This window comes from Acartia tonsa, chromosome 3, assembly GCF_053477335.1.
Source record: "Acartia tonsa isolate MP-2025a chromosome 3, ASM5347733v1, whole genome shotgun sequence".
Lineage (NCBI taxonomy): Eukaryota > Metazoa > Arthropoda > Copepoda > Calanoida > Acartiidae > Acartia > Acartia tonsa.
The window spans coordinates 13450223-13478167 of NC_137262.1; the positions used below are offsets into that span (position 1 = coordinate 13450223).

Consider the following 27945-nt stretch of genomic DNA (forward strand, 5'->3'; position numbering starts at 1 on the left):
AGATTATTGCTGAATCATTAAATCAAATGTATGAAACCCATTCCTGTCATGCTGATTAGGGATAGGTCCAGTGGAATCTCTGGGACTGATGGACGGCCGCTGGTCATGAGGACGGCTGCCAGACTGCCGTCGGCTGTCCTAGATAGGCAATTAACATAAATAATATGGTGAAATGCAGCAAAAACAGTGATCCTCACTTTAATATATTTTCAGGGGTGTATATTCTGCAAATGAAATTTGATCCTGATAAAAAGGGAGAGGGGAATGAAATAAAAAATATGTTGAAGGGGGGCATACAGAAGAAATAAGCAGTCATGAAAACATTTTTCCATTTTTATTAACCCTCCATGATGGGAAAAAACAAGAAAAACAAATAAGAGGGGGGGAAAATGGATAATATAAAGAGTACTAGAAATATTTCTTTTTTCCCCCTCCTTGGGGGGGGGGGGGAATAGGAGGGAAAATAATCAAATATTTTGCAGCAGGGAAAAATAAATCTTGTGCAGAATATACACCTCTGAAGTACATATTTACCGAATCAAACTCTATATTGATGTTTGATTCGGTAAAATTCTGAATTGTAAGGAAGAAAGAATAAATGATGTGGCAACTCTAGAATTAAAAACTTTACCTGTTGGTCATTGCCATTGCCGGTGAGGCGTTTATGCTGACCGTCGGGGGAGCGTTGGAAGGCGATAAAATTGGCGGCGCATTTTTATCCGAAGTTTTCAGTTTGAAACTTTTAAGCTCAGAAATCTCCTAAAAATATTCGATATGAAAATATTACTACAAAAAATTTTGGTACTTTTCTTGAATTATGATGTTTAGTTCCAAATATATTGTGTCCAAATCTGTCGACCAATAATTTTATTATACATGTGCTTTTGTTTGTCATGTTGTGAGAAAATTTAAAACCCAGCATGGCTAATAATCGTATTAATAATTTTTATTTAACCTTTTTAGCCTCAAACTTATTAGAGGGGAGTGAGGTTTTTTTGATACTAGCGGCAGCACCACTAGCATCTATGGGCTCAATATTTGAAAAGTGAAAGGAAACCAAACTTAAATCTCTAATAGCCTAAAACCATCCCGAGACCTTAGAGAAGCTTCCCTTGAATGGAAAACTATATCTGTTCAGTAGTTATTGATATCTTAGGCAAAAGACAAAAAAACCTAATACTTTATGCAATAGGATGATTTGCTACCTTCGTTTTATCCTGTTGTTTGCGTCTACCCCCCTCCCTCTGGGGTAGGCCGTCTGTGATACCTCTCATGGAGTCTGGACCGTTGTTGTTTGTGCCCGGGGACTGGTTGCTGTCACCGTCAGACTTCTGGCGGTCGTGGTCTTGCGGGGGCAGGGGAAATACCTGAAGTATTGAATAAACAGCTTTCCGCAGAGATAAAATGTACAATTATAAAATTAAAACCTTTTTTAGCCCCAACGGAGGCATGGACAAAAAAAATTATTTTAATCTTATGATTGTACATATACATTATTCGTAGAAAACTGGATATAATTTTAGTATTGATGAGAACCGTTTCTAATCCACTGGTTTCAAATGAAAATATTAAATACCTTTTCAATGGATTTCCTATCATCCCTTCTAGAGTCCTGTGAGCTGCCGGGCCGATCCTGGAACAAAAAATTGAATGAAGAGCCTTGCCTAACACTTTTTAAAAGTGAAGCTTTTCTATAATTAGGGTTGGTCCGTCCGTATGTCTGAGATGGATAGCTTTTTTCGTTAATCTTTAGGCATGTTAGAATTATCCTATCGATTTCAAACTTTGCATGGTGATTCCTGTAGTAGTTAGGTATGATTTAGAAAGCGTAGCAACTCTATAATCATTACCATAATGTCAGTAAGTCCATTTTAAACATGTTGACTTTTTAATTTTTTAACAACAAATTTTTATGTGATATGATTGTCCAATTGTTCTGATTTTTTGTTTACTGATCCTGTAACAACAAAGAAGCAAACCAACTCTATAATCAAGTCCTAAAAATGTAAGTATGTCCATAAACATTATCCTGTATCAAGCAGTTTTTCAACAAAGGGATAGTTTCACAAAAGGTGTTTGAACTTATTTATTGAACTGCATATTTTTTTCCTGGTTAATTGGTTAAACTACATTTATATGGCATTTATTAGAAAGAATTTAAATTTTCTACCACATAGTTTTTAAAATATCAAGACTTGGAAATCGTCAGTTAAATTGCATATATCACAAAAAGACGATTTTCAAGTCTTGATATTTTAAAAACTACGTGGTAGAAAATTTAAATTGTTTCAAATATATGCCATATAAATATAGACAAACCTATTAACTAGCAAAAAATATGCAGTTCACTAAATTAAGTTCAAATGCATTTTGTGAAACTACCCCTTTGGATTAATCCGACAATAATTTGAGAATCCTATTATATGCAATGTGCATAATGCATCAGATCACTATCCCTGATTATTATTAATCTATCTAAAAAAAATCATTCAGTTTATAAACAGAACAACCATAAATTTAAAATTTTATTTCAACTCACCTTGTTGCCAAGGACCATAATCTTGACAGTGGAGTTACTACCGCCAACTCCCCCCATCTTGGATCCACCACCACCACCCTGGGCCAGTGGATAAATAAGTTTTGGAAAAAAAATGCAGCATAACAAACTAATAAGGGGGGAAATAAATTGAACATTAAAGTTGGAACAGTAAGGGCTGGCAGCTCTGACGTTTAGTCGTTTTTTTTGGCTTCAAATTATGTGAAATGATACCAAAAACCATTTTATAGATTTCTAGTACCAGCAACTACCGGCTAAAACCGTTTGAAAATGTTTTGGAGGGGCAAAGAGTATTATGTGGAGATAAGTTTTGTAATGGATTTGCCCTAAATATAACCAAACAAGGATGACAACATCCATAAAAGCGAAGCTTTGAAACAGTAGGACAAACAGACATTAACACTTTTATTATGTCAGAACTGAATAATCAGAATAAAAATGTATAAGAGTCGAAGCAATATTGTAAGTAATACTGTAGTTAATTTCTGTACACTAGGCATGTAATGGGAATCCCCCTTCCCTTTAATACTTTAAACTAGGGGGAAAGGTCATCCCCTCTCATCCAATACCCCACCATTTATTTTTGGCCGCAGAAAACACATTAAGAGATAAAGGCTTTCAGTAACCCCCTTCCCCGACGCTCTGCTCACTTGACCTTCCCCCGTACACTGGAGAGAGTACCTCTTGTGTCCAATTTATGGGTTCTTTCCCTTATTTCCGCTGTCAAAAACTAATCGTTACAAACAGACAGACGGCAAGACCATATGATTAAATAATTATGAGAACAATCACTTTTCTTAAAACTAGCGTTTGCGCCCTTAGCATCTAGGGCCTAGGGGCTCTATATTCGAAGTGATATGGAAGGGGAGAAAAATAGCTTAAAACCATACCCAGGCTTATTTATAAAAATAAAATAGTCAAAAACCATCTCAGGGCCTATAAGAAGCTTCCCTCTAAAGGAGAACCATATCGGTTCAGTGTTAAGCGAGATCCTTCGCTACAAACAAAAAAGCTTAGTACTTTATATTATAGGACTAGCGGCTACGCCCCTAGAGGCCTCTAGTGGCACTTTAAATGTTTTTGTTTGTTAAAGGTAATTTTTTATGTACGATACCACCTTATTTGACGTGAAGTCTCCCAGATTTTAAGAAAATTTTAAATTTTTTGTCATTTCTTTTGGGAGGTTGGTAGTACCCTCCCCCAAAATAGTTAAAAACCTTCCAAGGACATATGAGAATCTACCCTGTTAAGGAGAACCCGATCGGTTTAGCGGTTAGCGAGATCCTTCGGTACACACAGACAGACACACAGACAGACAAACATCCTGTTACTTTAGTATTAAAATATCTAAATAATGCATTTCTAAAATAATTTTAATATTTACAACAAATTTTAAAATTGTTATGAAAATTATAACACGCCCCTTTAACTGTAAAAACAAAAATAAAAATAAAGATCAGCTGTTGATCTTTGATCAGCAATGAAAATTGAAGATTTAATTTATTTAAAAAGTAGCAAAAAAAATAATTTTGTTACAAACGAAGGAAGCAAATACGTTTTTTTTAAATTATTGATTGTTTTTATGATTTTTAATATTTTTTTAACGACCAAGCTAATATTGCTTGATTCACTTCTACAAGAGACAAAATGAATTGAAAATGATTGCTAAAATCGAAATATATCTTCATGTCTTAGAATAGTGTAATTTTTTAAAAATAGGTTGAAAAACATACTAACTTTAAAATATTTTTTTAAAGCATTAAAATTGGTAATTTTAAAATAAGTTGTTAATTTTATTACTATCAACTCTTACTATTTATATGACGTAATTAGAACTTGTGCCGCAAAAATTATACAAAATTGGGACAGTTTCCTTCTCGTCATTTTTGGTCAGCTTATAATGTTAAATGTAAATATAGTTTTATAGTGCTGTGCACCCTTGTTCAACATATGTCAATAACAAAGTTCTTTTTTTTTAAGGGGGGGGGGGTGTTGATAATAAAGGAATTCAGTTTAATTGCATAATGCTTGGAAGTAATATCGTTGCAGACAACCAACGTTTTTAAAATAACACCCTTCAGACAACCAACGGTGCACGAACCTTAATCTTAATTGTTTGTTTATTTACCTGTTCCTCATTTTCATCAAACTCCTCATCAGAATTATCTTCTGCAGCATCTTCAACGTTGTTATCATCTCCAGCTTCGGACAATGTATGGTTGCTTTCATTTACACTATCATCAACACTTTCAGATTGTCCCTCCTGCTCCAAATCTGAATAATCCCCAGCAAGTATTTTGCTAGCCTTGTCTCCTGGCAGAAGTATTTCATGGTGCAGATATTCTTCTGGTTTGTCAGGGTCCGGAAATCTCATGACAGGTATGATTCTCTGTGGCGCCTCTTCTGCACAACTTTGCTGCGATGTTGAAGGAGTCTACAATAGAAAATGGGATTATTTTAGGTTAGGTTAGGTGATTGCCACACAGGGTTAGGCACTTGGCCGCGCAGGGTTAGAGCCCCCCGCAGGGCCTAGAAATAGAAGAAAATCTACTGTGAAAATACGACGAAACACCCCTTAAGAGGAATTGTAACGAAAGGGACTTTACCCGAAAAATGTAATACACCGTAATCAAAATACGATTATAATAATCAAATGATATTAATGTCCTAAGTTCAACAGGGAAATAAAGAAAACTAAATTTCGCTTACCCCAAAAAAATCATCAATTCCTCGTTGTTTAATTGTAGAGAATCTTTCATCTCTCCTTACGTTCTTCCCCTACAATTATTATCTAATTTCACCAAATAAGTTTTTTTTTACAATTTGGTTTATTTAATACTAGCGGCTTACATTAAAAAAGCTAGGAAAAGTCAATAATTGAATTTAAAATTTCTGAAATGTGTTTCACACAGACCTCATTAGATGCGGCTGACGAGCTGAGTCCTGAGGTGGATTCTTAAAAAAAATATGGGTCGCTGCCGCTGGTGAGGCAAAACTATTTTTGTAAAAAATCCTCCAAAATCATATAAAAAATCTACAAACAATAAAACAAAATATTATGTTAATAACCCTTTTATAATTTTATTTAATTTTTGTAGATTTTTTATGCGATTTTGGAGGAGTTTTCACAAAAATAAATTTGCCTCACCAGCGAGCAACGACCCTAATTTTTTATAAACAACCCATCTCTAATGTAAACCATGCATTGAAAAAACTTCAGAATTAGTAGTGGATAAGGAAAAAACAAAACCCATTGAAGTCTAAATTATAAATCTAGCTTATTTTAAGAAAAATTAGATATTCCTTGTCGCTTTTACTATAAAATAATATTATTTCATCAGTAATAAATAAATGCCTTAAGCTTTATTACACATAAAAGTAACTGCTATTACTAATCTAAGTGCAGAGGTGATTTAGGTTTAGTTTTAAAAAGTGGCTTGTCCTCCCGGCCCAATGGATGTAGACTTTACGTGGATATTGTAATGCAAGGAAAATTTGTCGTCAACTTATCTTGATAAAATGTATTTCCTTAATTAGCTAGTTCTTTCATCCAGTAGGGGGAAGGGGATGGGGTAATGGAGGTGAATGGGAAGGATCGTTTAGCCAACTACAAGTTTCACTATATTAGAGTGCATGAAAATATGATGTAAGATTCAAAAAATGATAAACCAACTGCCTTCAGAATAGTTTTAGTACTTGACACTGACAGAGTGTGTTATATTGTAGATTCCCATAGTTTGAAAAAAAATAATTGCTCTGCGCACATATCATTTACTTTTATATTAGTTCATTAAGACTTTTCGTCGATTTATGAAAAAACCTAAAATTTTGTGATGAATAAATATTTTCCTGTGTTGGACTCCAAGCATAATTATTTTCTCCACACCCATAGAAACAATGTTCATCTTATTTGGACCTCCAGGATTCTTCAATACAACAAATATAGGTCAACAGAATTTGAGTTTCCGATTGTGTACATGGTTTCCTCATGCTATCTCAATACATCAAAATTTAAATTTTTCAAATTTTTTTTTTTGAAGTTTAAAGCTTTTTTAGCCAGTAGTAAATATTGAAATAGCATGAGGAAACTATGTACACAATCGGAAAGTCAAATTCAGTTGACCCAAATATAATAATAGAATGAAGGAATAAGGTATAGCCAACAAGCAAAATAAATCTTAAATAAAATATTTGGGGGTTAGGTAAAAAGGTCGGTTTTACTACGATGTATTGCCCTCGAAATCACGAAATCCTTAAGAATATTTTTTTTCTAGAATTAATTCATTTTTGGGTTACAGCTGAATTGAATGGAACAATATTAGACAATTTAAGACGCAGCAGAGTAAATTGGGGTTTTAAAAATGTATTTTTGCCTACTTATCCCTATCCCTACTTATCCTTATCTTATACCTTAAGACCCCTGCAGATAAAACAAATTTATGTTATCTTTTGGTAACCAACACCTGATTTTACTCGATAAATAATAATTTTAGCTGATTTTCTTTTGATAATTAATAATTATTAATAATATGATAATTACCAGTTTTCCAACTGAAGAGCTACAATTTTTGCAAATGGCCTAAAAATTAATTGAAATATATATTTAGGTAATCGTCATGATATATAGAGTAACAAACATAATATCATTTTGAATTTGAATTGCTATTTGCGCACTAATTACGAGATGGTTGCATAAACGTCCGCCCACCGCCCTTTTTTTTAGTGAAGATGCCACTCTATAAATCAAATGTCCGTCCGTCTGAACATAAACAAATAAAACACACCACTTCAATTTTGGGCCACAATTATTGAGATACGATGATAATCTCAAAAGGATTCAACACATTAATAGATCTAGCATAATAATAGTAAAAAGTATACGTTTTGAAATGAAATTGCAGATTAGAGTTATAGGGTAGCTGTGCTTTCCAGATTGTACTTAGATGTCACTACACAAGGTTTAAATTGATAGGACTATTCAATACTTTCTAATATTTAGGATATACGTGGATATATTGACAGAAGAAAATTGTCGTCAATTTAACTTGCTTATATGGACCTCATTTATTGGTCATTTCGTTATTGCAGTAAAAGAGGATGGGGTCAGGGGCGTCCAAGCTTTTTTATTTGGGGGGGGGGGGGGGGGGGTAAAATGGCGCGAGTAAAATTTGGGGGGTAATTTAAATACTATTAAATATTTAGTAGTAAAAATGCGCGCGAAGCACACCAAAATTTTTTTGTTAGGGATTATTCATTTTTTTTGGGGGGGAGTATTTATCCCCCCCCCCCAAATTGTTTGGGGGGCCAAATACCCCCTCCTAAATGGTTGGAGGTGCCTACGGCACCTCTAAGGAAGGGGTAAATTTGAAATGGGGGAGTAAAATGAAAAAAAATTTGGTGGTGCCTACGGCACGCCTAAATTCGTTTGGGAGGGGTAATCCCCACTTTAACCCCCCACCTTGGACGTCCTTGAATGGGGTAAAGGGAGTGGATACCGTTATTTTAGCCAGCTGTATGTATTACTTAATCAGTGTACATGAAAATCTGGTGCAACATCCAAGTAAAAATATATCGATTCATAAAAAGACGAAATTTTCGGAAGGAAAACTTACACTTTTGGCATTCTTGTTTTTTGCATTTTGCTTTTCAAACTCAACAATTTGAATTGTTGCGCAGGGACCATCTCCACATAATACAACTTCTCTTTCTGGGGCCACCATAAAGTGGACATCCTACAATTAAAACTGTATGTAGTAAAGATTTGGAAATAATAAACAGACTTTTGCCAGTCAAAACTATATTGAAAAAATAACATACAATAGCATATCTTAAAAGATATTCAGTATTGAAAATAAGGCATTTAAACTGTTATATTTGACTAGTGAAAAATTTATGTTTAATTTTGTTAAAACAATGATGACAACATCCATATAAGCGAAGCTCTGAAATGGTAATACAAAAGAACACTTGTAGAATGTCATAAATGAATAAGCAGAATATTAATGCCTAAGTCTAAAAAAATTGTCAGAAATTTGTTGCAAAACTGCATAAATGCAGAATACTGTTGAAGGATGTACTTATTTTTTTAGGGCTTGACTATAGAGATGCTGAGCTTATAACATTGTGCCTTATTGTAATAGAAATATCAGTAATCCTAAAATCAGGTGAATAGTATAATAACAACACATAAAAAATTGTCTGGGGAATAGCAAATCCTTAGATAATGCGAAGGTAACAATGCATTTATTGCATTACAGCACTGTTGCATAGTTGACGTATGAATTGTAGAGTAGCTTTGCTACAACAAAATGTTATATTTACCACATCAGATTTCACAAAGAATATAAAATCATTTATATCCCCAAGATTGGCCTAAATAGTATATCTGTATATTTTGTGTTTATATATAAAAGCATATGTATCTTATTTTATATCTTTCTTTATAATCAAAACAATTATCTTTATATAAAAGTAACAGGATATCTGTGTGTCTGTCTGTATCTACGAAGGATCTTTTAGAATCTACACTGTAAAGGAGAACCATATCGGTTAAGTGATAGCGAGTTCCTTCGGTAAAGACAGACAGGCGGAGATCCTGTTACTTTTTTGGTGGGGGAGGGGGTTAATTGTAAGACAAATGATAACAACTAGCGGATACGCGCCTAGAAGTCTCTAGGGATTCTTAAGGCGGGGAAGGAAAGTGCCCCCTCCACCCCCCTCCAATTTTTGATTTAAAATTTTAAAACAAAAAGTAAAAAAACTTTTTTGGGGCAATTTTTTCTAGGGGTTATTTCTCTTGGGGGGGGGAGGGTGATACCCTCCCTCAAAATAGTTATAAACCTACACTGATCCTATAAAAATAAAATGCTTGACTGTAAACAGCTATAAAGGTTCAGTGGTTGTTCTTAGCCACTTTATATAATAGGATATCTAAATTTAAATCTTACCTTGCAGCCTGAACAACATATGTAACTAGACATCCTTGACAAGTTGTATCAACTAAATATAGTCAATCATATTTTTTAATCATTTTAGTTCATGTGATATGTTTAAAAATCTACAAATATTTTAAAGAATTAAACTAAAAATTAAACAAATAAAAAAATATTTCATGTTCTCTGTATAATGACTGAAAACATACTAAAGAAGGAAACGTTCATAGATGCGTAGATGACATGACATTTAATAAATTATAAATAGAATATGTAATAGGTGCTTTTCATGAAATATCATCAAATGTTTTGTTGAGTTCAAAGGTTTATATAAAATAACACGTCAGCAGTTTGAACTCAACAAAACATTTGATAATATACAGCCAATAAATGCCTAACATTTCAAAGTTTTTTTTTCATATAAAACCATGTTGAAACTTATTTTTTTTTAAATTGATATAACGATATTAAACATAAACCTATTATATTCACAAAACAAAACATTTAGAATCATTACTGGAAGGTGCTTAGAATCTCTTGATCTCGCTCGAGCATACTCCTCTTTCATTTTAATACTTTAATTCAAAAGAATTTTGACAATCGAACCGAAAACACTAAAGCTATGGGGAAATATATGAAAAATATAAAAAAAATTCTTAAAGTAGTACAACCACCATGGGCGTTTTATAATTAATCATGTTCCATATTGATAGAAATGTTGACACGTTTCGGTCTCCTTTCTTTTATAGGAGTCGAGAAAATCACGTTTCCTCAAAAACGTTCCAGACATACGGACAGACAGATATTTCAAATTATAGAGTAGCTTTCTCTACTAAAAAAGGGTGTTTAACTCGAGTTTTCACTAATATACTTTAATATCTTTTTCAACTATTAAGAAAACTCTAGTAGCATATCTATAATACAAAGTAGCTTGATGTCTGTCCGTCTGTCCCTTAAGATCTCGGTAACCACTGAACCGAACGGAACTTCTCTTCAGGGTATATACATTTTGGTCCTGTGGTGGTTTTGGGCTATTTTCTTTGGGTGTGGGACACCCTCAACCCCCCAAAAATGAAAAAATCCCCCCAATTTTTTTTTAATTATTAAAAATTAGTGGTGAAGTGGGGGCATCTCCACAGGTACTTAATTTTTTAAAATTATTTAAAATTAGTGGCGGAGTGGGGGCATCTCCAGAGGTACTTAATTTTTTTTTCATTAATTACCTCTTGGGGAAAAAGCCCCTAGAGGCTAGGGGCGAAGCCGCTAGTACTCTAATACAGTATTCAAATATAAAGTTTGAATGAGAAAGTGGGTCAATAAGGGAAGAGGATACTTATACAGAAGCTACGCATCTAAAACAATTTATGTTTTCAGTATGGTCCAATTATAAAACATCATATCACATATCTGTCAGGCATCTCAAGGAATAAGACGATGGACAATAAATTGTCTTACAATCACAATGACGATAAACAAAATTCTCCTCCCGAAGATAAAAATTAATTCTTGAAAAGTTTGGACACTGAAACTTTAAACCAACCAATCATGATTTAATCAAAGTACCCAACGAATGAGGTAGCAAGCTTGTAAAACTTTGGGTACCAGTATAATTTCCCTCTCCGCGTTTGTAGTGGAATTTTTTTTTTCAAATTTAAACTTTATCTAAATATTTTTGTGTTGACTGTGTGGTGACTCAAATGATACTGGAGTGGAGTGTTTAGAATTAAGTAAAAATATTATCATATGCCCTTAGTTAGCTCTCTCTTGTTATAACACATAATATAAAACTGAGAATTAGAACAGTGGCGTGCGAACCGGAGGGGGCATTTGGGGCAATCGCCCCCCCCTAGCGACCAAAACGCCCCCACCTGCCCCCCCCTAGCCACCGCCCCCCCTGCCCCCCCCTAAATGTTTAAAAATGCCCCATTTTGCCCCCCCCCCTGGTCAACAAAAATGCCCCTTTTTGCCCCCTACCCTACAACAAGCAAAACTATCCCAGTTTCCAAAAAACAGATCAAGAAATACTCAAAAAAAAAATTTTTGCGCTTCGCGCCAACCAGACAGTTACCATTCATTTAACCTTACCAAATTTTTTAATTAGTGCAGAAATCTTTTTCACTGAACATAAACCAGGTAATAGGAAGTATTTTATTTTGTATAATATAAACTTTTTACAAAAGAAATTTTGTACATCCCCAATGATGATACACAAAATTACCTCTTATATAGATTACAATTAGTGGATGAAATGTATGGAAACTCGACTTAATTAACCAACCAATCAAAATTCCATTAAAGTCCCCAAAGTTGTTGAGCCAACGGATAAGAAAATTTTATATGAAATATTTGGGACTAGTGTAATAAATTGCCCAAAAACCCCTCCCTCCCTGCATATTTGAAGAAAAAAAATTGCGCTTCGCGCCCTTCCAAATGGTTTCTGCTTTTTATCACATTGCATTGTATATTTTGTTTTTATTTCTATGAAAACATGTGTAAACAACAAATATTTAATCAAAAAGTTATTTTATATAAAAAAGAAACAGCGTTGATATTTATCTAAGCCTTTTTCTCAACACTGTATGTCTGTCTAAATGAATAACTACAGGGTGTTTTTTTTTTTAATGGAACAAAAGTATTGCTTAATATAACCCACTTGCCATTGACAGAAATTAATAATCTATATCTTAATTTCTTCATTGGGTTGGGGAGTTTTGTATAAGAAAAAAATATTTTGCAATTTTCAACAAATTATGCCTTAAAAACCGGTTTTATCAAAGTACCTATTTTTGGAAGATTTTTGTATCATGACCAATTTAAAGAGTGTACAAAAATGTTTACATTTTTTAAAGTTCAAATTGCGCAGCTTGTGTTAATAGTAGAAAAATGTCATGCATATCGTTAGAATCATCATAAACTCTAGTTTTTGGATGTTAAAGAACTATTCTTGTGCTACGTATAGTTTAGGAGCTATGTGGTAAAATGTCCCAACTTACTTAAAACTTTTCAACCTTTCAAACATTTACCAACGTAGCGGCTATACTACAAATAGCATGAATATGATACATATATTTCCAAAAACTAGAGTTTATGACAATTCTAACGGTATGCATAACATTTTCTACTATTAACGCTAACCGCACAATTTGATTTTTAAAAAAATACACATTTTTGCACACTCTTTAAATTGGTCATGATACAAAAATCTTCCAAAAATAGGCACTTTGGAAAAACCGGTTTTTAAGGCATAATTTGTTGAAAATTGCATAATATTTTTTTCTTAAAAAAACTCCCCAACCCAATGAAGAAATTAAGATATAGATTATTAATTTCTGTCAATGGCAAGTGGGTTATATTAAGCAATACTTTTGTTCCATTAAAAAAAAACACCCTGTATATATGATGTCATATTATTTTCAGGATACGTTTCAGGATTTTTTGTGTACATACCCTTACAAAAAGACATGTTTTTTTATGGCAATTTTCATTAAAAACCTTTACAACTAACTACACTCTATATTCCTAACTTGATAAAATACGCCACTCTTGTTGTCTTTAATTGATTTTAGTTCAAAGGGGGAGTAAATATTTTTAGGTGCGCTTCACGCACCGCCCTTATAAATCCTTGGAAACACCACTTAATCAAAAATTAACAGAGTTTTAAGTGCCATTTAAAGAGGGTAGGATAAGTTGATATAACTTTTAGCTTCTATGGCTGTCAGTACGTAATGCTAAGGGGGAAATGTGATTTTTTCAACTGCAATTAAAGATAGAAGGCTAAAACTTAATGTTAACATTCCCATCATTATGGAGTATAATTAACTATTAAAAATTCATGGAGGTCGGACTGCTTTTCAGAACGTTTTTGGCTATTTTTGTATCTTTTAAATTTCGGGTATAGTCCCTTTTGTGACATTGCCTCTTAAGGTGCATTTCGTCGTATTTTCACAGTAGCTTTTCACCTATTTATAGCTCCTGCGGGGCCAATTGCCTAACCCTGCGGGGAAATCACCTGACCTAACATAACCTAGAATAACCTATTAAAAGCTACTATGAAAATACGACGAAATCCCCCTTAAGAGATTTTTATATCTGTAGATGAAAGGACACGTAATTTTTTTTATTTTTTACATAGTTCTTTAAATCTTTGGTTTTTATGGTATGATAAATTTTTTTGTGGATTATATACAGGGTGGGGCAAATAAGACCGGACAAACTTTAAACGGCCATAGCGCCAAAACTACTTGACCAATCAGGACGTTTGACCACACTATAAAAAGCTTAGGTAATTACCTTTTAGCACAAAAAAAATCTTTGGACGCAGATGGACATGTACAACGAGCTGGCCGCGCATATGTTCAACAAGGCAGATTCCAAAAGCGCCGGTGGTTTAAACTGGATTCTCGACTAGGGCCCACTAAATCTGACCTCAGCCCGTCTGTAGGTGAAATAGAGTTATGCAACTTGCTGGGGATACTGTTAGATACATAAGTAAGACACTAGAAAAGATTAGAGATCTCTATCTGAAATGGCTTGGCCGTAGTACTCCAGCAAAGTGAAACGGGGCAGATTTTCAGATGTAAAAAACGTCAAAAACCGTGAAAATTTGTGAAAATTTCTCGGTTCTTGACTTTAGGGACCCATATTGAACTTTAACACTCATTTTAGACTATGGGTTGCGCTGACAACCCTAGCTAAAACTTCATGCCATTTCTAAAAAGGTAAAGAACGTCGTTCTAGCTCAACTGTGGTCCATATAAGAGCCTCCGTGTATAAGGGTAGCTTGAAAGTTGGGCGAATTTGGATCCTGCGGTTACTCACGTTTCTAAGGAAATTTGGCCTCACAGCAGCCCGATCTTAATTCAATGGACTTTTGGGCCTGGGGCTACTTTGAAGCATGCCCCAATAGACGTGCCCATACCACAAAGACCTCCCTCATTGCCACTATAAAGGAGAATTACGCCAGCATGGACAGGTACATTTTGACCTGGACCTGCCGGCGGTTAAGGAGGCGGGTAGAGGTGGTGACTAAAGCTGGCGGCGATTTTATTGAATAATCTAATAGTCATATACATATTTTGCTTGCAAGTTTTTAAAATTCAATAAAATCTTTAAAATTGACGATTTTATGTTCATTTGTTTAGAAGTTAGAATTTGTCCGGTCTTATTTGCCCCACCCTGTATATATATAAAAAAAAAAAATTTCGAGCATCCAGTATGTAATTTACTTTGACTGTCATCACACAACATACAGGAAAAAGGATTTGTGACTTTTTCTACCTAAAATATATATTTATTTCAACAGATGCTCTTTAAATCTTTGTCTGTATTCTTATTAATGATTTTTTGTGCTTTGCTACTTAAAGATGTTGTCATCCTTGTTGTCACACAATAAAGAAATATTTAAAATCAGTTTTACATTAAATTATTTCCAAAATGAGTGTTGTTATTCCCCCCCCCCCCCGAAAATTTTTTTTAATGGGGTTATTCATCCTTCCTGCTGAGATTTTATAACATCCCCTTCCACCAATAAAAATTGTTTTGTAGTAGGGGGGGGGGGGGGGGGGGAGGTTAAATTATCTTCTGTACTTTTTTGATGCTTTCCAGCTCCCTTCCCTTTGGTCATTGCAGGGTGGGGAGAAGGGATCGGGGAGAAGAGATGGGGGGGGGAAGAGATGGGGGATATAAATGGGAAATAGGGATGGGGGAAGGGATGGGGAAGAAGGGATAAGAACTAGAAGACCCATAATCAAATAATCCCACCCCTTAAAACACCCTTATTTAAAATTAGTATATATAATCAAAATGCCCCCCCCTAAAGCAAAGTGCCCCCCCGGGGCACTTTGATTTAGGGGGGGGCAAAATTTTACAAAATCTTCAAAATGCCCCCCCCTAGACAAAGTGCTTCGCACGCCACTGAATTAGAAAGCAGTGTTTTATGTATTTTTTTGCCTCGGGTTAGAAGAAAGCTTATGAATGTTAATTTTTTTTTCACTAGGATGAAAACATACAAAAAAACCTAAACGGACAAAACAACATTAAAATTAAAGAATATTATTTAGAAGTCTAGATAATATTGTAATAAATAACAAAATAGCTATAAAACAGAACACTGTTTTTATGTATTTAGACCTGATTATAAATATATTTTGCCTTATCTTTCTATGAATCACCAGTCAAAATCAAGGAAAAGGGATAATTAAATTCAATTGAATGTTTAAAATGAACATGCGGACATATATGTATATTATAGAGTTGCGTATTTTCTAAATTGTACTAGGAATCGTTATTAAAAGTTCAAAATCAAAAGTTTGACGAACCATGAATCTTTAAAAAGCACTTATTAGAACAAATTAGTATTACTATTTGTTTTTTTCTTAAATATATAATTTAATATTATGATTCCTCTTGAATGACTGACAAAAAACAAACAAAATTGGATTTAAAACTCCTTCAATTTATTTACTAGGAAAATCCAAAAGTTGTTATCTTTTTAATGCATTTTGCATATTTTGTACTAGTATACTAAATGATAATAATGTTTACTCTAATCCTTTACATGAACAACTAGTGACTTCACCCTTTGCCTTTCGGGGCTACTTAGCTTCTTGAGGTTAGTTGAAGCATTAGAGTAAACCACTAGAGGGAGAAAAGGTTAAATAAGTGTATATCCCCATCCCAATTACCTTGTGTCGACTCTTAATTGGGTCATTGAAAATCAACCAATTGTGTCGGTAATATTAACACAGCCAAGTACGCAGAAAACAATTTGCTATCAGACGAAAAAGGTCATTGGAAAGGGGGGGGGGGTAGATATATGAATATACATCTATACTATAGATCTGTTGCTAAAGCTTCAATACCCCCCCCCCCTGAGCCCCCATGCAATATTTAGTTCTTAAAAAGAAAATTATTAGAATCATCACCGCACTCTAAATGAAGCATATCGGTCCACCGTTGACGAGAACTTACGCACGGAACACGCAAACAGACAAACATCTTGTCTGTTTCAAGCTAGTTAGTAACAACTCCCATTTTCTAATTTTATGTATATTTTATGAAGCGCTGATGTTTTATCGCTTCGAATTTCATCATACTTTTATGCTTTCAAAATTTTAGATTTTAAAATTTAAGGTCTGTACGTAAGTACATTGTAACAAATATATTTTCTTTGAGACAGAGTTTTAGATATGGTGTACTAACATATATTGTTATTTTACGCTAATTTAAATCGTTCTATTGATTTTAAACTTGGTCTGATGATTCATGTAGCAATTAGGTACTGTTTAAAAATGGTCTGTAATTATTTTTAAAAGTCTTTTATAAACATTATAATCTTTATAAACTTAATTTTTCACCAACAAAATTTTACATCTTAGTCATATTGTTTAATATTATTATTAAATGCGTTGTTACCCTAAATTTAAAGGAGTGATTCAAATTTTTTTTCGGAAGGAGGTAAGTTTTTTTGGGAGGGGTAAGGTACGGTGTATAACACAACTATTGGTGAATAAAAAGTAAATTTTTGTTTGGGGGGGGGGGGGAAGCGGAAGAAATGTGATATAAATTTGCTGTCATCCAGATATAGTCTGAAATTTTGCATGGAATATGACCCGCGAAATAAATCAATTTTGTACGCATTTTTCAAACTTGCAAAATAAACTTGTCAAAATAAATAAGAGCTCAGCAGCCGCACGTTAGCCGCATATAAACAGCAGGTAAATCGACGTTTAATAAATAACTTTAAAATTAGCTGGATGTGTAAATCTATTTAATAATTTTAAGGACCGGAATGCATATAATTCCAGCTTCTGCTTGGCTGCCGAACCATGAAATAAACTAAATAAAAATAAATATATGTCTTAAAAAACTTATATCCTTAAACAAGGATGACAACATCCGTAAAAGCGAGGCCCTAAAAAGGTAGGACAAACGGACATTAACATTTGTATAGTGTCAAAACTGAAAAATCAGAATATAAATGAATAAGAGTCAAAGCAAAATTGTGAGTACATTTGTGGAAAAACGTCTAGATACAGGATAATGTTTATGGACATACTTACATTTTTAGGACTTGATTATAGAGTTGCTTTGCTTATAGTATTGTACTTTATTGTCCTAGGAATCAGTATACCAAAAATCAGAACAATCGGATAATTAGATCACATAAAAATTAGTTGTTAAAAAATTTAAAAATCAACATGTTTAAAATGGACGTACGAACATTCTGGTAATGGTTATAGAGTTGCTACGCTTTCTAAATCGTACCTAACTGATACAGGAATCACCTTGCAAAATTTGAAATAGCTAAATTTTAACATGCCTAATTTAATGAAAAAAGCTATCCATCTCAGACGTACGGTCAGACGGACGGACCGACCCTAATTATAGAAAAGCTTCGCTTTTAAAAATTAAGTATTCCCTTAAACATTATCCTGTATTTTATTAATTTTGCAACAAATTTATATTCCATTTGTTTAGACTTACAAATTTATTTTCTGCTTCTCATTCTTTTTTATTACAAAAAAGTGTTTTTGGAGAAGTTTCACTTATACTAAGCATAATTATTATAATTTATGTCTATCATGTACTTAGTGCTGATATACATTTCTTAGTAGCGCAGCTACTCTATAATTTGAAATGTCCGTCTGTCCGTCAGAAACGTTTAGGGGGGAACATGATTTTCTCGGCTCCTTTTCAAGATAGACGCCTGAAATTTTCAGGGATTAAATAAGTTCACATTCTTTATATATTCACCCAGTTTTATTAAGATTCGTTTATTGTTTATGTTGCTAGATCGAGTCCAACATTTTTTCAGTTTTCATGATTTTCTTGACTCCTATTCAAGATAGATCGCTGAAATTTTTAGAGATTAAATAATTGAAATTCTGCATGTTTCATTAAGATTGCATTTTAGTTTAGGTGCTAGTTCGATTCCTAGATTTTTAAGTTTTCATGATTTTCTAAACTCCTATTCAAGGTATACAGCTAGAATAAATTCATGGATTCAATAAAATTATATTTTACATATTCCAACAAATTTTCATTAAGATTTGCTTATTCGTTGGGGTGCTAGATCGATTCCTAGATTTTTTAGATTACAAATTTAAACGGTTTCGTGATTTATTTTGATTAGTGTTTATTTTTTATAACATTGCTCTATAGTTCATTTTTTCCGTATGTGCATCCATCATTTTTGAGCATCGCTACTTACTTATGTAGTCGTATTTGTTAACTCAGATTCTATGATTCATAAACAAGTTAGCGTTACAATGTGTTAATTTTTTTTATGTAACAATGTATATGTATAATAGCGGTTGCGCCCCTTTCATCTAGGGGCTTTGTGTTTACAGTGGCTAGAAAAAATAACTTTAACCCAAGAATTAAATCTAAAAGGGAAATAGCCTAAAACCATGATGGAATTATATGAAACAAACCTAAAATAAAGAACCCTTTCAGTTCAGTAGTTATTGAGATATTAAGCTTCAGTATAATAGAATAACAAGTATGACAACATCCATAAAAACGAAGCTTTAAAACGGTAGTACACACACACAAGCAAATCACCAATTAAAGTAGTGGTTATGTAGGTCTGATACTATCTATAAAGTGGTGCTGTCTATTGCCCAACTGAAAATACAAACCCTTACTGCCGAGCCACAGGGGGTAGCACTAGTTTCATTATGTTCTAAAATTCTTAAATATTTTTGAAGATTTTGTATCTATTCTCTTTTTTTGGGTATAGTCCTTTCCACGACATCTTCTATCCTTTCATATAAATAATAAAAATAATTTAAGCCACAATTTAAACAAAAAATAAAAACTAATAGTTCAATCAGTTAAGCTATCTTTGTATCAAGTTAATATGATATTTTTAATATCATATTTTAATGTTGATTCAGCTTTTTTTATCATGTGTTGAGTATTTGTAATTTAAACTCTGTTTTTTTTAATCGCAACCCTGATTAAAATTGATTTGCACAGTGGGACTAAGACAGGATTAAAACATAGTATTCCCCCCCCCCCCCCCCAGATTTCAAAATCACAGAATATTCTATTCATTAAATTCAAGACTAAGCTTGAATTTTGTATAAACCCTTATTAAAGTCTAACACACTGAAACACCCATCTTCTAAGTTCTAATTTCTAGAAAAATTTTATTTGCCTCACTGTATTTGTTTAAATGAACGATAAGAAAGAAAAAAACACCCACTTCAGAAAGATTTTTAATGACATAAAACAAATGTGTTTGTCATGATTTCTGTGTTAAGTTAGGTTTAGGAGAGCCATCATGGCCCAAAGCTTCAGGACAGATTAGAAACAAGCTTAAAACTTTGGGGGGTTGAACCTCTTTTAAAGTGCATCGCTTCTACCAAAAGCAAATAAGTAAAATTTATATTTATGTAAATATGAGGAAAAAAATAATATTTTGTTGGAATCTAACATTCAGCAAAAATATTAAGTTAACTATCAAACTAAATTAAGAATATACCAAAAATCGGATCAAATTGATAATTAGATTACATAAAAATTTGTTGTTAAAAAATTAGAAAAATTAACATGTTTAAAATGAACGTACGGACATTCTTGTAATGATTATAGAGTTGCTATGCTTTCTAAATCGTACCCAACTACTACAGGAATCACCATACAAAGTTTGAAATCGATAGGACAATTCTAACATACCTAAATTTAAGGAAAAAGGCTATCTGTCTCGGGCGGACGGATGGACCGATCCTAATTATAGAAAAGCTTCGCTTTTAAAAAGACACCTTCCAAAGCTGAGAACGAAGATAAAAATTAAATTATGGAAAAGTCATAAATGCCAACTGTATAGTACCATGCAGTACCATACAGATATAAAGATAAAAACAACAAGGACACAAAAGTCCATAAGTAGCGCAGCGATAAATAAAAAAATTAATAAAAGAATATTTCTGCACATGGAATTAAGGACAAATGTTCTACCCCAGATAACGCTCACAAAAATTTAGAAAAATGGGGAAAAGAAAAATATAGGAAGGATGAAAATCTATTCAGTAAAAATGTAATCAAACTTCTATATTTTACAGCAGATCAAAAATATTTTCTCATAAAGAGTACATAAATATTGTTGCTTAGTAAAAAAATGCTAATGGCAGAACTTTAAAAGTAATGTTGTTTGTCTTGAAAGCTCGACTAAATTTCTAGGGCTTAAATTACAAAAAGTATAACTTCTTATCATTTTCAATGCAAATATTTTTCGTACTAAGTTATTCATAATTTATTTTTATCTTTTTTGGATTATAATTTCGTAATGTTTATTAAAACTGAAGCTTTTTATTATTAAGGTTGTATGTCCGTAACGCATAGTTTTACCCTTAATTTGGGCTTGTTAGAATTGCTTTATCGCTTTCAAATTTAGCGTGATAATTCCTGTAACAGTTAGGTACGATTTAGAAAGTGTAGAAAGTCCGTACGTCTATTTGAAAAATGCTCTTTTTTAATTTCTTAAACGAAAAGCTTTTCAATAATTATAGTCGGTACGTCCGTCCGTCCGTCCGTAACGGTTTTGTTGTTATAAATATTTCTTGCCTGAGGAAATAGGAGGACCAATTTTTGTTGAGTGTCTGCGCTACTAATAATATGAATAGTTGGATTTTGTGGATTAAATGTATGAATCCATCATATTTTCTGGATAAGTAATAACATTTGATCAGTTCATTCTTAAATACTAGCAGCTTCGCCCCAGAGACCTCTAGGGGCACTTGAGGAAGGGGGAGTTGAATCCCAAAACCCATTTTTAAAATTTAGATTTTAAAAAATTAGAAAATAAACTTGGGTGGGTGAGAGGGGGGTCGCCCCCCCCCCCCACCTCATTTTTTATTTTAGTTTTTTAAAAAATTTTCTAGTGGCGATTTATCTTGGGAGGATGATGGTACCCTCCCCCTAAATAGTTATAAACCTTCCCCGGGACCTAGGAGAAGCTACTCTGTTATGGAGAACCCGATCGGTTCATTAGTTAGCGAGATCCTTCGGTATAAACAAACAGACAAACAGAAAGACAGACAGACATCGTCCTACTTTGTAGTATAGATAGGTACTATTTTAGATGAAATAGATGGTGTAAATGGCATGCACAATTTTTTGCAAGTGGGTTGGGTACATCCATAAGTAGCGAAGTACAAAAAAATCATGGATGGGAATATGGACAAGAAGATTTAAAGAATATTTGTTAAAGTCAAGGCCGACGGACAAAGTAAATTACAAACTGGCATGCTCAATCTCATTGGTGTTGGGGAAAAATTCTTCCATCTATTATGAATAGCAACCGACGAATCACATTTTCCCGGGTACAGCACTACGGACGGGCAGACATATTGAATGATAGAGTAGCTTTGCTATTAAAAAGATGAAAAAGACGTACGGCTAATAAAATAAAGTTATATTAACAAAACAAATAAATCAAATATTAGTGATTTAATAAAATAACAAGGATGACAACACCAACGTACGTAACCGACAGACCGACGAACCAAGTGCTTGAAGCTTATTATTATAGGGAATCTCCTCTAAAATTTTAGAATAATAGAGTAGCTTCGCTACTAAAAATAATACATAAAATAGTTCACAACTAACAGTGTCCAAACGTTTAAATCAGTGATTTTATAAATCTACAGAAGGGGTATTTTTGTTTATCCCCATTGGAGATGTAATATGTACATCAATTTATTGTCCATTTTCTTATCCCTTATAATCCCCCATTTCATAGACAATAAACAAAAGCACTTACCTAACTTATAAGCAAAGAAACTACCAAACAACCAGAAGTCTCAATATTTCGTCCAGATTCCACAACACAAAACACAGATCTTGATGACCTCGGACAAGGAAGGCCCCCGTCCTAGCTCGTTCTCTATACCAGAAGTCTCAATATTTCGTCCAGATTCAAAGCTACTAAAGTTGCCAAAGAATACTTAATAGTAGAATTAATAACACACTGAACAAAAAATAAAATAAAAACTAATCTAAAAGCAAAATTTTAACTCAAAATGAAACATAAAATAACTAAAAAATTTCCCTATATAAAAAAAAAATTAAATAAAATGAACCTGTCTGTCCCGTCTCAGAGAACGAACTGAGACAGACTATAAACAAAACATACATCACATTACTTTTGTGTACACTATAAAATCTAAACTTCGTATGTGCCGCTGCGCGGCTACGAAGTTTGGCAATTTCATAGACAATAAACAAAAGCACTTACCTAACTTATAAGCAAAGAAACTACCAAACAACCAGAAGTCTCAATATTTCGTCCAGATTCCACAACACAAAACACAGATCTTGATGACCTCGGAGGTTCTAAGAGCAGTTAGCTACTAGTTATAAAATAAAAACATTTTCCTGCAAATATAAAACCGTATAATAATGTTAAAATTTAAAATAGTCAATTATTAAAAACATCTAAATAACAAACAATAAATTTATCGTCTAACATTTAACATAGCAGAAACTTTTCTCCTTGTACATAAAGATTTTTTATAATACATCTTAGGAGTTTTATCAGACTTCATTCTTCCTTGCATTTGCAATTGTAATAAACTAGCACCTGCTTCAGCAGCTGCGGACAATCCCCCATGTCGATCACTATGCTCCCCAAAATCTCTCCAATTCTTAATCCCAATAAATTTTAAAGCATTTCTAAGTTGATTTAAACAATATTGATAATTTGCAGGTTCTAATAAAAAGACACTTTTATCTTGAATTCTTGGAATAAAATAATGATCTAAAGCAGAATTAAGAACATTAAAATAAGTTTTGATAATTCTTACAGGACAATAAAAATCATTACTAGCAGCTATCACATTAGTATTTTTCTCGTGATATTGATTCATTTTGCCTTTCAAAAAATCAACCAAAATATCTCCATTTTCTAGAAAAACAAACTGTGATTTTTTGAGAGCACAAACTTCCTCAAATCTTCCAAAACAATGAAATTTAACTATAGATTTAACAACTATTTGCCAATTATCAATTGACACAGTAAAATTCGCACTTTTTAAATGATCTCCTTTTAAAATTTTATCAACCATAGAATCTAAAATAGACTTTGTCATAGGTTCAGCTTTTTTAACAGGTTTTGAATATTGCCTTTTTAAACCATCAACACATTTAACAACATCTTTATGATTAGTAGGAGATAAAACATTTGGATTATAAAGCTCATTATAATAATTAATAGCACTTCTTGCCATTAAAACAGAAGAAATACCTTTAGTTAAATCAGCAATTTTGTTAAAATATGTCATAATAACTATAGGATGTGAAGGTAAACTAGACACATTATTTTCAACACAAAAAGCTGCAAAACGATTAAAAGCTAAATAATACTGATTAGAAGAACTCTGTGCTAAATCCACAGAAATCGATTCATCAACTTTCTCATAATACTTCATAAAATCATCAGAAACTCCAGCTAAATCAAAATCATGAGATCTCACAGCTCTAACCAACTTCTCGTGCCTTTTAGCATCTTTCTTAGCATACTTAACAGGCATCTGCAAAATAAAAATAGATTAAAAATTTCAAATAAAAGTATAAAATTAGATACAACATAAATTACATCCATCAAAAATGCAAAATCTTCTATCAACTTTACTAGAAAAAGCATTTGAAATATTAAAATCAAACTTAATAGCAAGAGTTTCAAATTTTTTCACTCCTTTAAACATAGAATTAATAATATATTCTCCACATTCATAAAACGGACTAAAAACATACACAGAAACAATAAAATTATTAAAATGTCTACCATCTGCACATAAAAAGGTCCAAAAATGAGCTGAAACCCATTTCGGAACTATAAAACAACCAAAACTTTTGAATCTTTGTAAATGATACAAAGCAGGAATAACCAAATGCATAGGAGGAAAAACAAATAAATTACAATTTGGAATTTTTTGTGCAAAGAAATTTACTCCTTCTGCTTTACTTTCATTAAACTTCGAATAAAATCTAATACATTTCTTATTAGAACTTGAAGCAAAACAATCTAATTCAAATGGTCCAAATTTTTTATATAAAATCACAAAATTGTCAAAATCAATTGAAAAATCATGTAAATCAAAATTCTTAGACTCAAAATCCGCAAATTCAATTATAGGATCAGATCTAGGCAAATGACATACAGTTACATTCATATCAAGTCTTTTCCAAGCTAAAAAAGTTTCTAAAACAATAGGCTGCAATCTTACATTTCTTGATCCAACAGATAAAATAATAGAACAATTAAAATTATCAGTATAATGAACAATATTACAACCTTTAAATTTAAGAGCCTTTTCACTGTTATAAAAATCATGAAAAGCAACTAATTCACGTTCAGTAGAAGATCTTCTAGACTCTTCCAATGAAAAAACTCTTTTCTTTAAAATATCATTTCCATCACAAACTTCATAAACACAAAAACCTTTGTCACTAGCATCACTGCTAATTTTAAAATCAATCTTAATTTGTGATAGAGATGGTCTAATATCATTACCATTCAACATAACAAAATTATCTTTCAAATATGACAATTCTTGACAAGCTAAATCATTTAAAATAATCATAGAACTCCAACTATTAGCTTTCGAAATTAAATAATAAGATGATCTAGTTAACAACCTAACACAAGGTCCCATTGCTTTAACACAAAATTGAATTTTTCCTAAAACTTTAGCTAAAATTTTTATAAATATTTTCTTTTTCTTTAAAATATCACATAATAAATCACAAATATCTTTTACTTTTTCATCAGGTACAAAATATTTCATCACACTAGTATCATTCAACAAACCCAAAAATTTCAAAGATTGAGTTGGTTTCACAGAACACTTTTTAACATTTACTGTCCAACCTGCTTTATCTAAAACTTCCATTGCAAATTTAGTATTCTTTGCACACACTTCACTAGATTTACCCAAAATTCTTTGATCATCTAAATAAACAGACACCCTTATACCCAAACTTCTCAAATAAGTTTTATGAGGAATTAAAAGTTTTGTAAAAATATACACAGCATCCTTTATACCAAGGAAAAGAACTCGCCAGACAAAATACAAAATTTCACCATTATCCATCACAAAATGAACACCTACATACTTTCTCATATCTTCATGTAATGGCACGTGCCAGTATCCGCTGTCCAAATCTTGTGTAGTTTGAAAATCTCCTTGCATTAATAACTGCTCACTCACACTTAAATCTTCAAGCTTAACTTTTCTGTCCTCCAAATAAGGATTCAAATGCCTACTAGCATCCACTACCAATCTATATTTTTTAGAAAACACTACTGATAAAGGTAAACATAAATAGGGTCTTTCACTCACTCTAGTAATGCATCCTAAAGATTCCAATCTTAAAAGCTCTTGTAAAGCAAAATCACGATTTTTTAACATACTTTGATTGTTTCTACAAAAACTAGAAGGCGGAATTGACTTAAAAGGAAAAGTATAACCTTCACTGATAGTTTTTAATATAAAATCAGAAGCTTTAAGAGTGTCTCTCCAAAACGAAAAATATTCCGGATTACCAATTCTACCTGGAACCCGCTTGTCTGTTGAAAGCTTCTTTCCAGCATATCGCGCATTATTACTCAACATATCAGCTACTCCAGATTCCTCCTCTGGCAAAACAAATACAAACGGCCTACAATCAAAATCCTCAACCATCTTAATTCTAAAATAGTATAAAATAAAATGCAATAATAATAGGTAAATTATCTACAAATAAAACACATATAAATCAAAATAAAAATATCTTAAATCACAATAAAATATAAAAAACTTTATAAAAATTAAAAACTTTTAAAAATAAAATAAAAGACTTTATAAAAAATAAAAAACTTAATGAAAAATAAAAACTCAAATAAAAATCTTAAACTAATTTTTAGGACAATCAGCTTTCATATGCCCCTTCAAATTACACTTAAAACAAACAGTTTCCGGATCTACCCTTCTTTTCCTTTCATAAAAATTATTTTTGTGAAAATTATTTGAACTACTATTAACATTAGAATTATTAACAGAATTATTATATGGATGAAACTTTCCTCTTCCTTTACCAAAGCCTCTAAAACTCTTATTAGAATAATTTGCTCTAGCTTTTCCCTCAGCTTGAAAAAACCGCTGAGACTTCTTATCAGCATCCTCCTTACCAATAAAACAAGAATAATTTTCATAATATTTCACAGTACCCCAACCAAATCTAGATGCAGAGGCAATTTCATTGGCTTCCATTTCATTATCAACAATAGATTCCATCTCCTCAATCTTATCCTTAACATACAATAGAGTATCACCATCAAGAACTTCACCTCTCAACTGAGAATCAATTAACTTTTCCATCGAATCTTTCAGATCCTCAATTCCAAATTTAATGTCAAAAATGAAGCCAATTGAACGCTTGATCTGGGGTTTACTATGCTTAGCCACCTCCCCCTTTTTTCTGCCTTCTCTGGCAATATTTTTAACTTCTTCATACTTTTTATTAAGCTCCTCCAATTGTTTAATATATTTAACACTATGAGCTTCACTATTAACCGTTGGCACAGATACTGAACTAGACTGAACAGTACTTTTAGCCGCCTCAGCAGCTAATCTAGCTTCTTCCGCTTTTTTCGCATTAGCATTAGCCTCCGCTGCTAATTTAACTAACTCAGCTTCCCTAGCTCGCGCCGCCGCCAACTCCTGCTCAACATTAGCTAAAGAAAGTTGTTGTTGCTCTAAAGCAAACTGAGGATCCACAAAACCATTATTCAAAGCTGGATCCACACTTAAAACCTCTTGATAAGACATTGTACAAAATCTAAAAAATTTAAACGAAAATATTAATAAAAAAAAAACCAATCCTTTCAATAAATATATAAAACAACCTAAAATAAAAGAAAAAATATCCAAATAAATAACTCGACAATCACCGCACAGCACAACATTTCTCCGCAGAATAAACTTTTTCAAACACAAAAAGCTACGCGGCAAAAAAGCGCAACAATGTTGCCAGCTAAACTTAAATAAAAAGAATGAATTTATAAACACCTAAAAAATAAAACCTTAAATTAAAATATATAAAATATAAACAGCAAACACAGCCTCTCAACAACCTGTAAAACACTTTGTACTAAGGACTATTTTAAACACCTTAGTAAAATAGAAGATTGACTTCCTGCCTCTCATTTCGTCAAGGCTTACTTATTAAATTGGAAGACTCTTCATCGGCTAAGACTTTATTAAATAAAATGAACCTGTCTGTCCCGTCTCAGAGAACGAACTGAGACAGACTATAAACAAAACATACATCACATTACTTTTGTGTACACTATAAAATCTAAACTTCGTATGTGCCGCTGCGCGGCTACGAAGTTTGGCAAATTCCTTACATGACATAGAAAAGCAGACGGAAACTAGAAAGCAGACAACTCTGCATAACACCGGTGAG

At 32.6% G+C, this 27945-nt stretch overlaps 4 protein-coding genes across 5 annotated transcripts in view; 1 reads left to right on the forward strand and 3 right to left on the reverse strand.

Annotated features, from left to right (window-relative positions):
• LOC145313361 (uncharacterized) overlaps nt 1-5673 on the reverse strand; it is a 79006-nt gene extending 73333 nt beyond the window's left edge. Inside the window, exons 1-2 of the mRNA XM_080152722.1 lie at nt 5267-5673; nt 4686-4991 (exon numbers count right to left, since the gene is read on the reverse strand). Coding sequence (XP_080008848.1) covers nt 4686-4931 — 246 coding nt within the window. The 5' untranslated portion in view covers nt 4932-4991; nt 5267-5673. The remainder of the gene's footprint in view (nt 1-4685; nt 4992-5266) is intronic.
• LOC145312917 (uncharacterized) lies at nt 18-3994 on the reverse strand. The gene is made up of 5 exons (XM_080152124.1): nt 2540-3994; nt 1577-1633; nt 1206-1367; nt 632-759; nt 18-138 (listed from the first exon to the last, which is right to left on the reverse strand). Exons 1-5 carry the CDS (start codon nt 2594-2596, stop codon nt 18-20), a joined length of 525 nt encoding a protein of 174 aa, XP_080008250.1. The 5' UTR covers nt 2597-3994.
• Nucleotides 4164-27945, forward strand: part of LOC145313362 (N-acetylneuraminate (7)9-O-acetyltransferase) — a 48820-nt gene continuing 25038 nt past the window's right edge. The window contains exon 1 of the mRNA XM_080152723.1: nt 4164-4197. The gene's annotated coding sequence lies outside the window, so the exon portion shown is untranslated. The remainder of the gene's footprint in view (nt 4198-27945) is intronic.
• On the reverse strand, nt 5816-27888 carry LOC145313372 (uncharacterized). Of its 2 annotated transcripts, XM_080152732.1 has the most exons (9): nt 22733-22893; nt 22578-22613; nt 22259-22422; nt 9505-9556; nt 8879-8929; nt 8170-8289; nt 7098-7136; nt 6407-6483; nt 5816-5873 (listed from the first exon to the last, which is right to left on the reverse strand). In XM_080152732.1, the coding sequence occupies exons 4-9, from the start codon at nt 9535-9537 to the stop codon at nt 5831-5833; spliced, it is 363 nt and encodes a 120-aa protein (XP_080008858.1). In that variant the 5' UTR covers nt 9538-9556; nt 22259-22422; nt 22578-22613; nt 22733-22893; the 3' UTR covers nt 5816-5830. The 2 variants fall into 2 exon arrangements, 1 of the variants encoding a protein (XP_080008858.1); XR_013877314.1 differs by lacking the exons at nt 5816-5873; nt 6407-6483; nt 7098-7136; ... (1 more) ...; nt 8879-8929; nt 9505-9556 and having other exon boundaries at nt 22733-27888.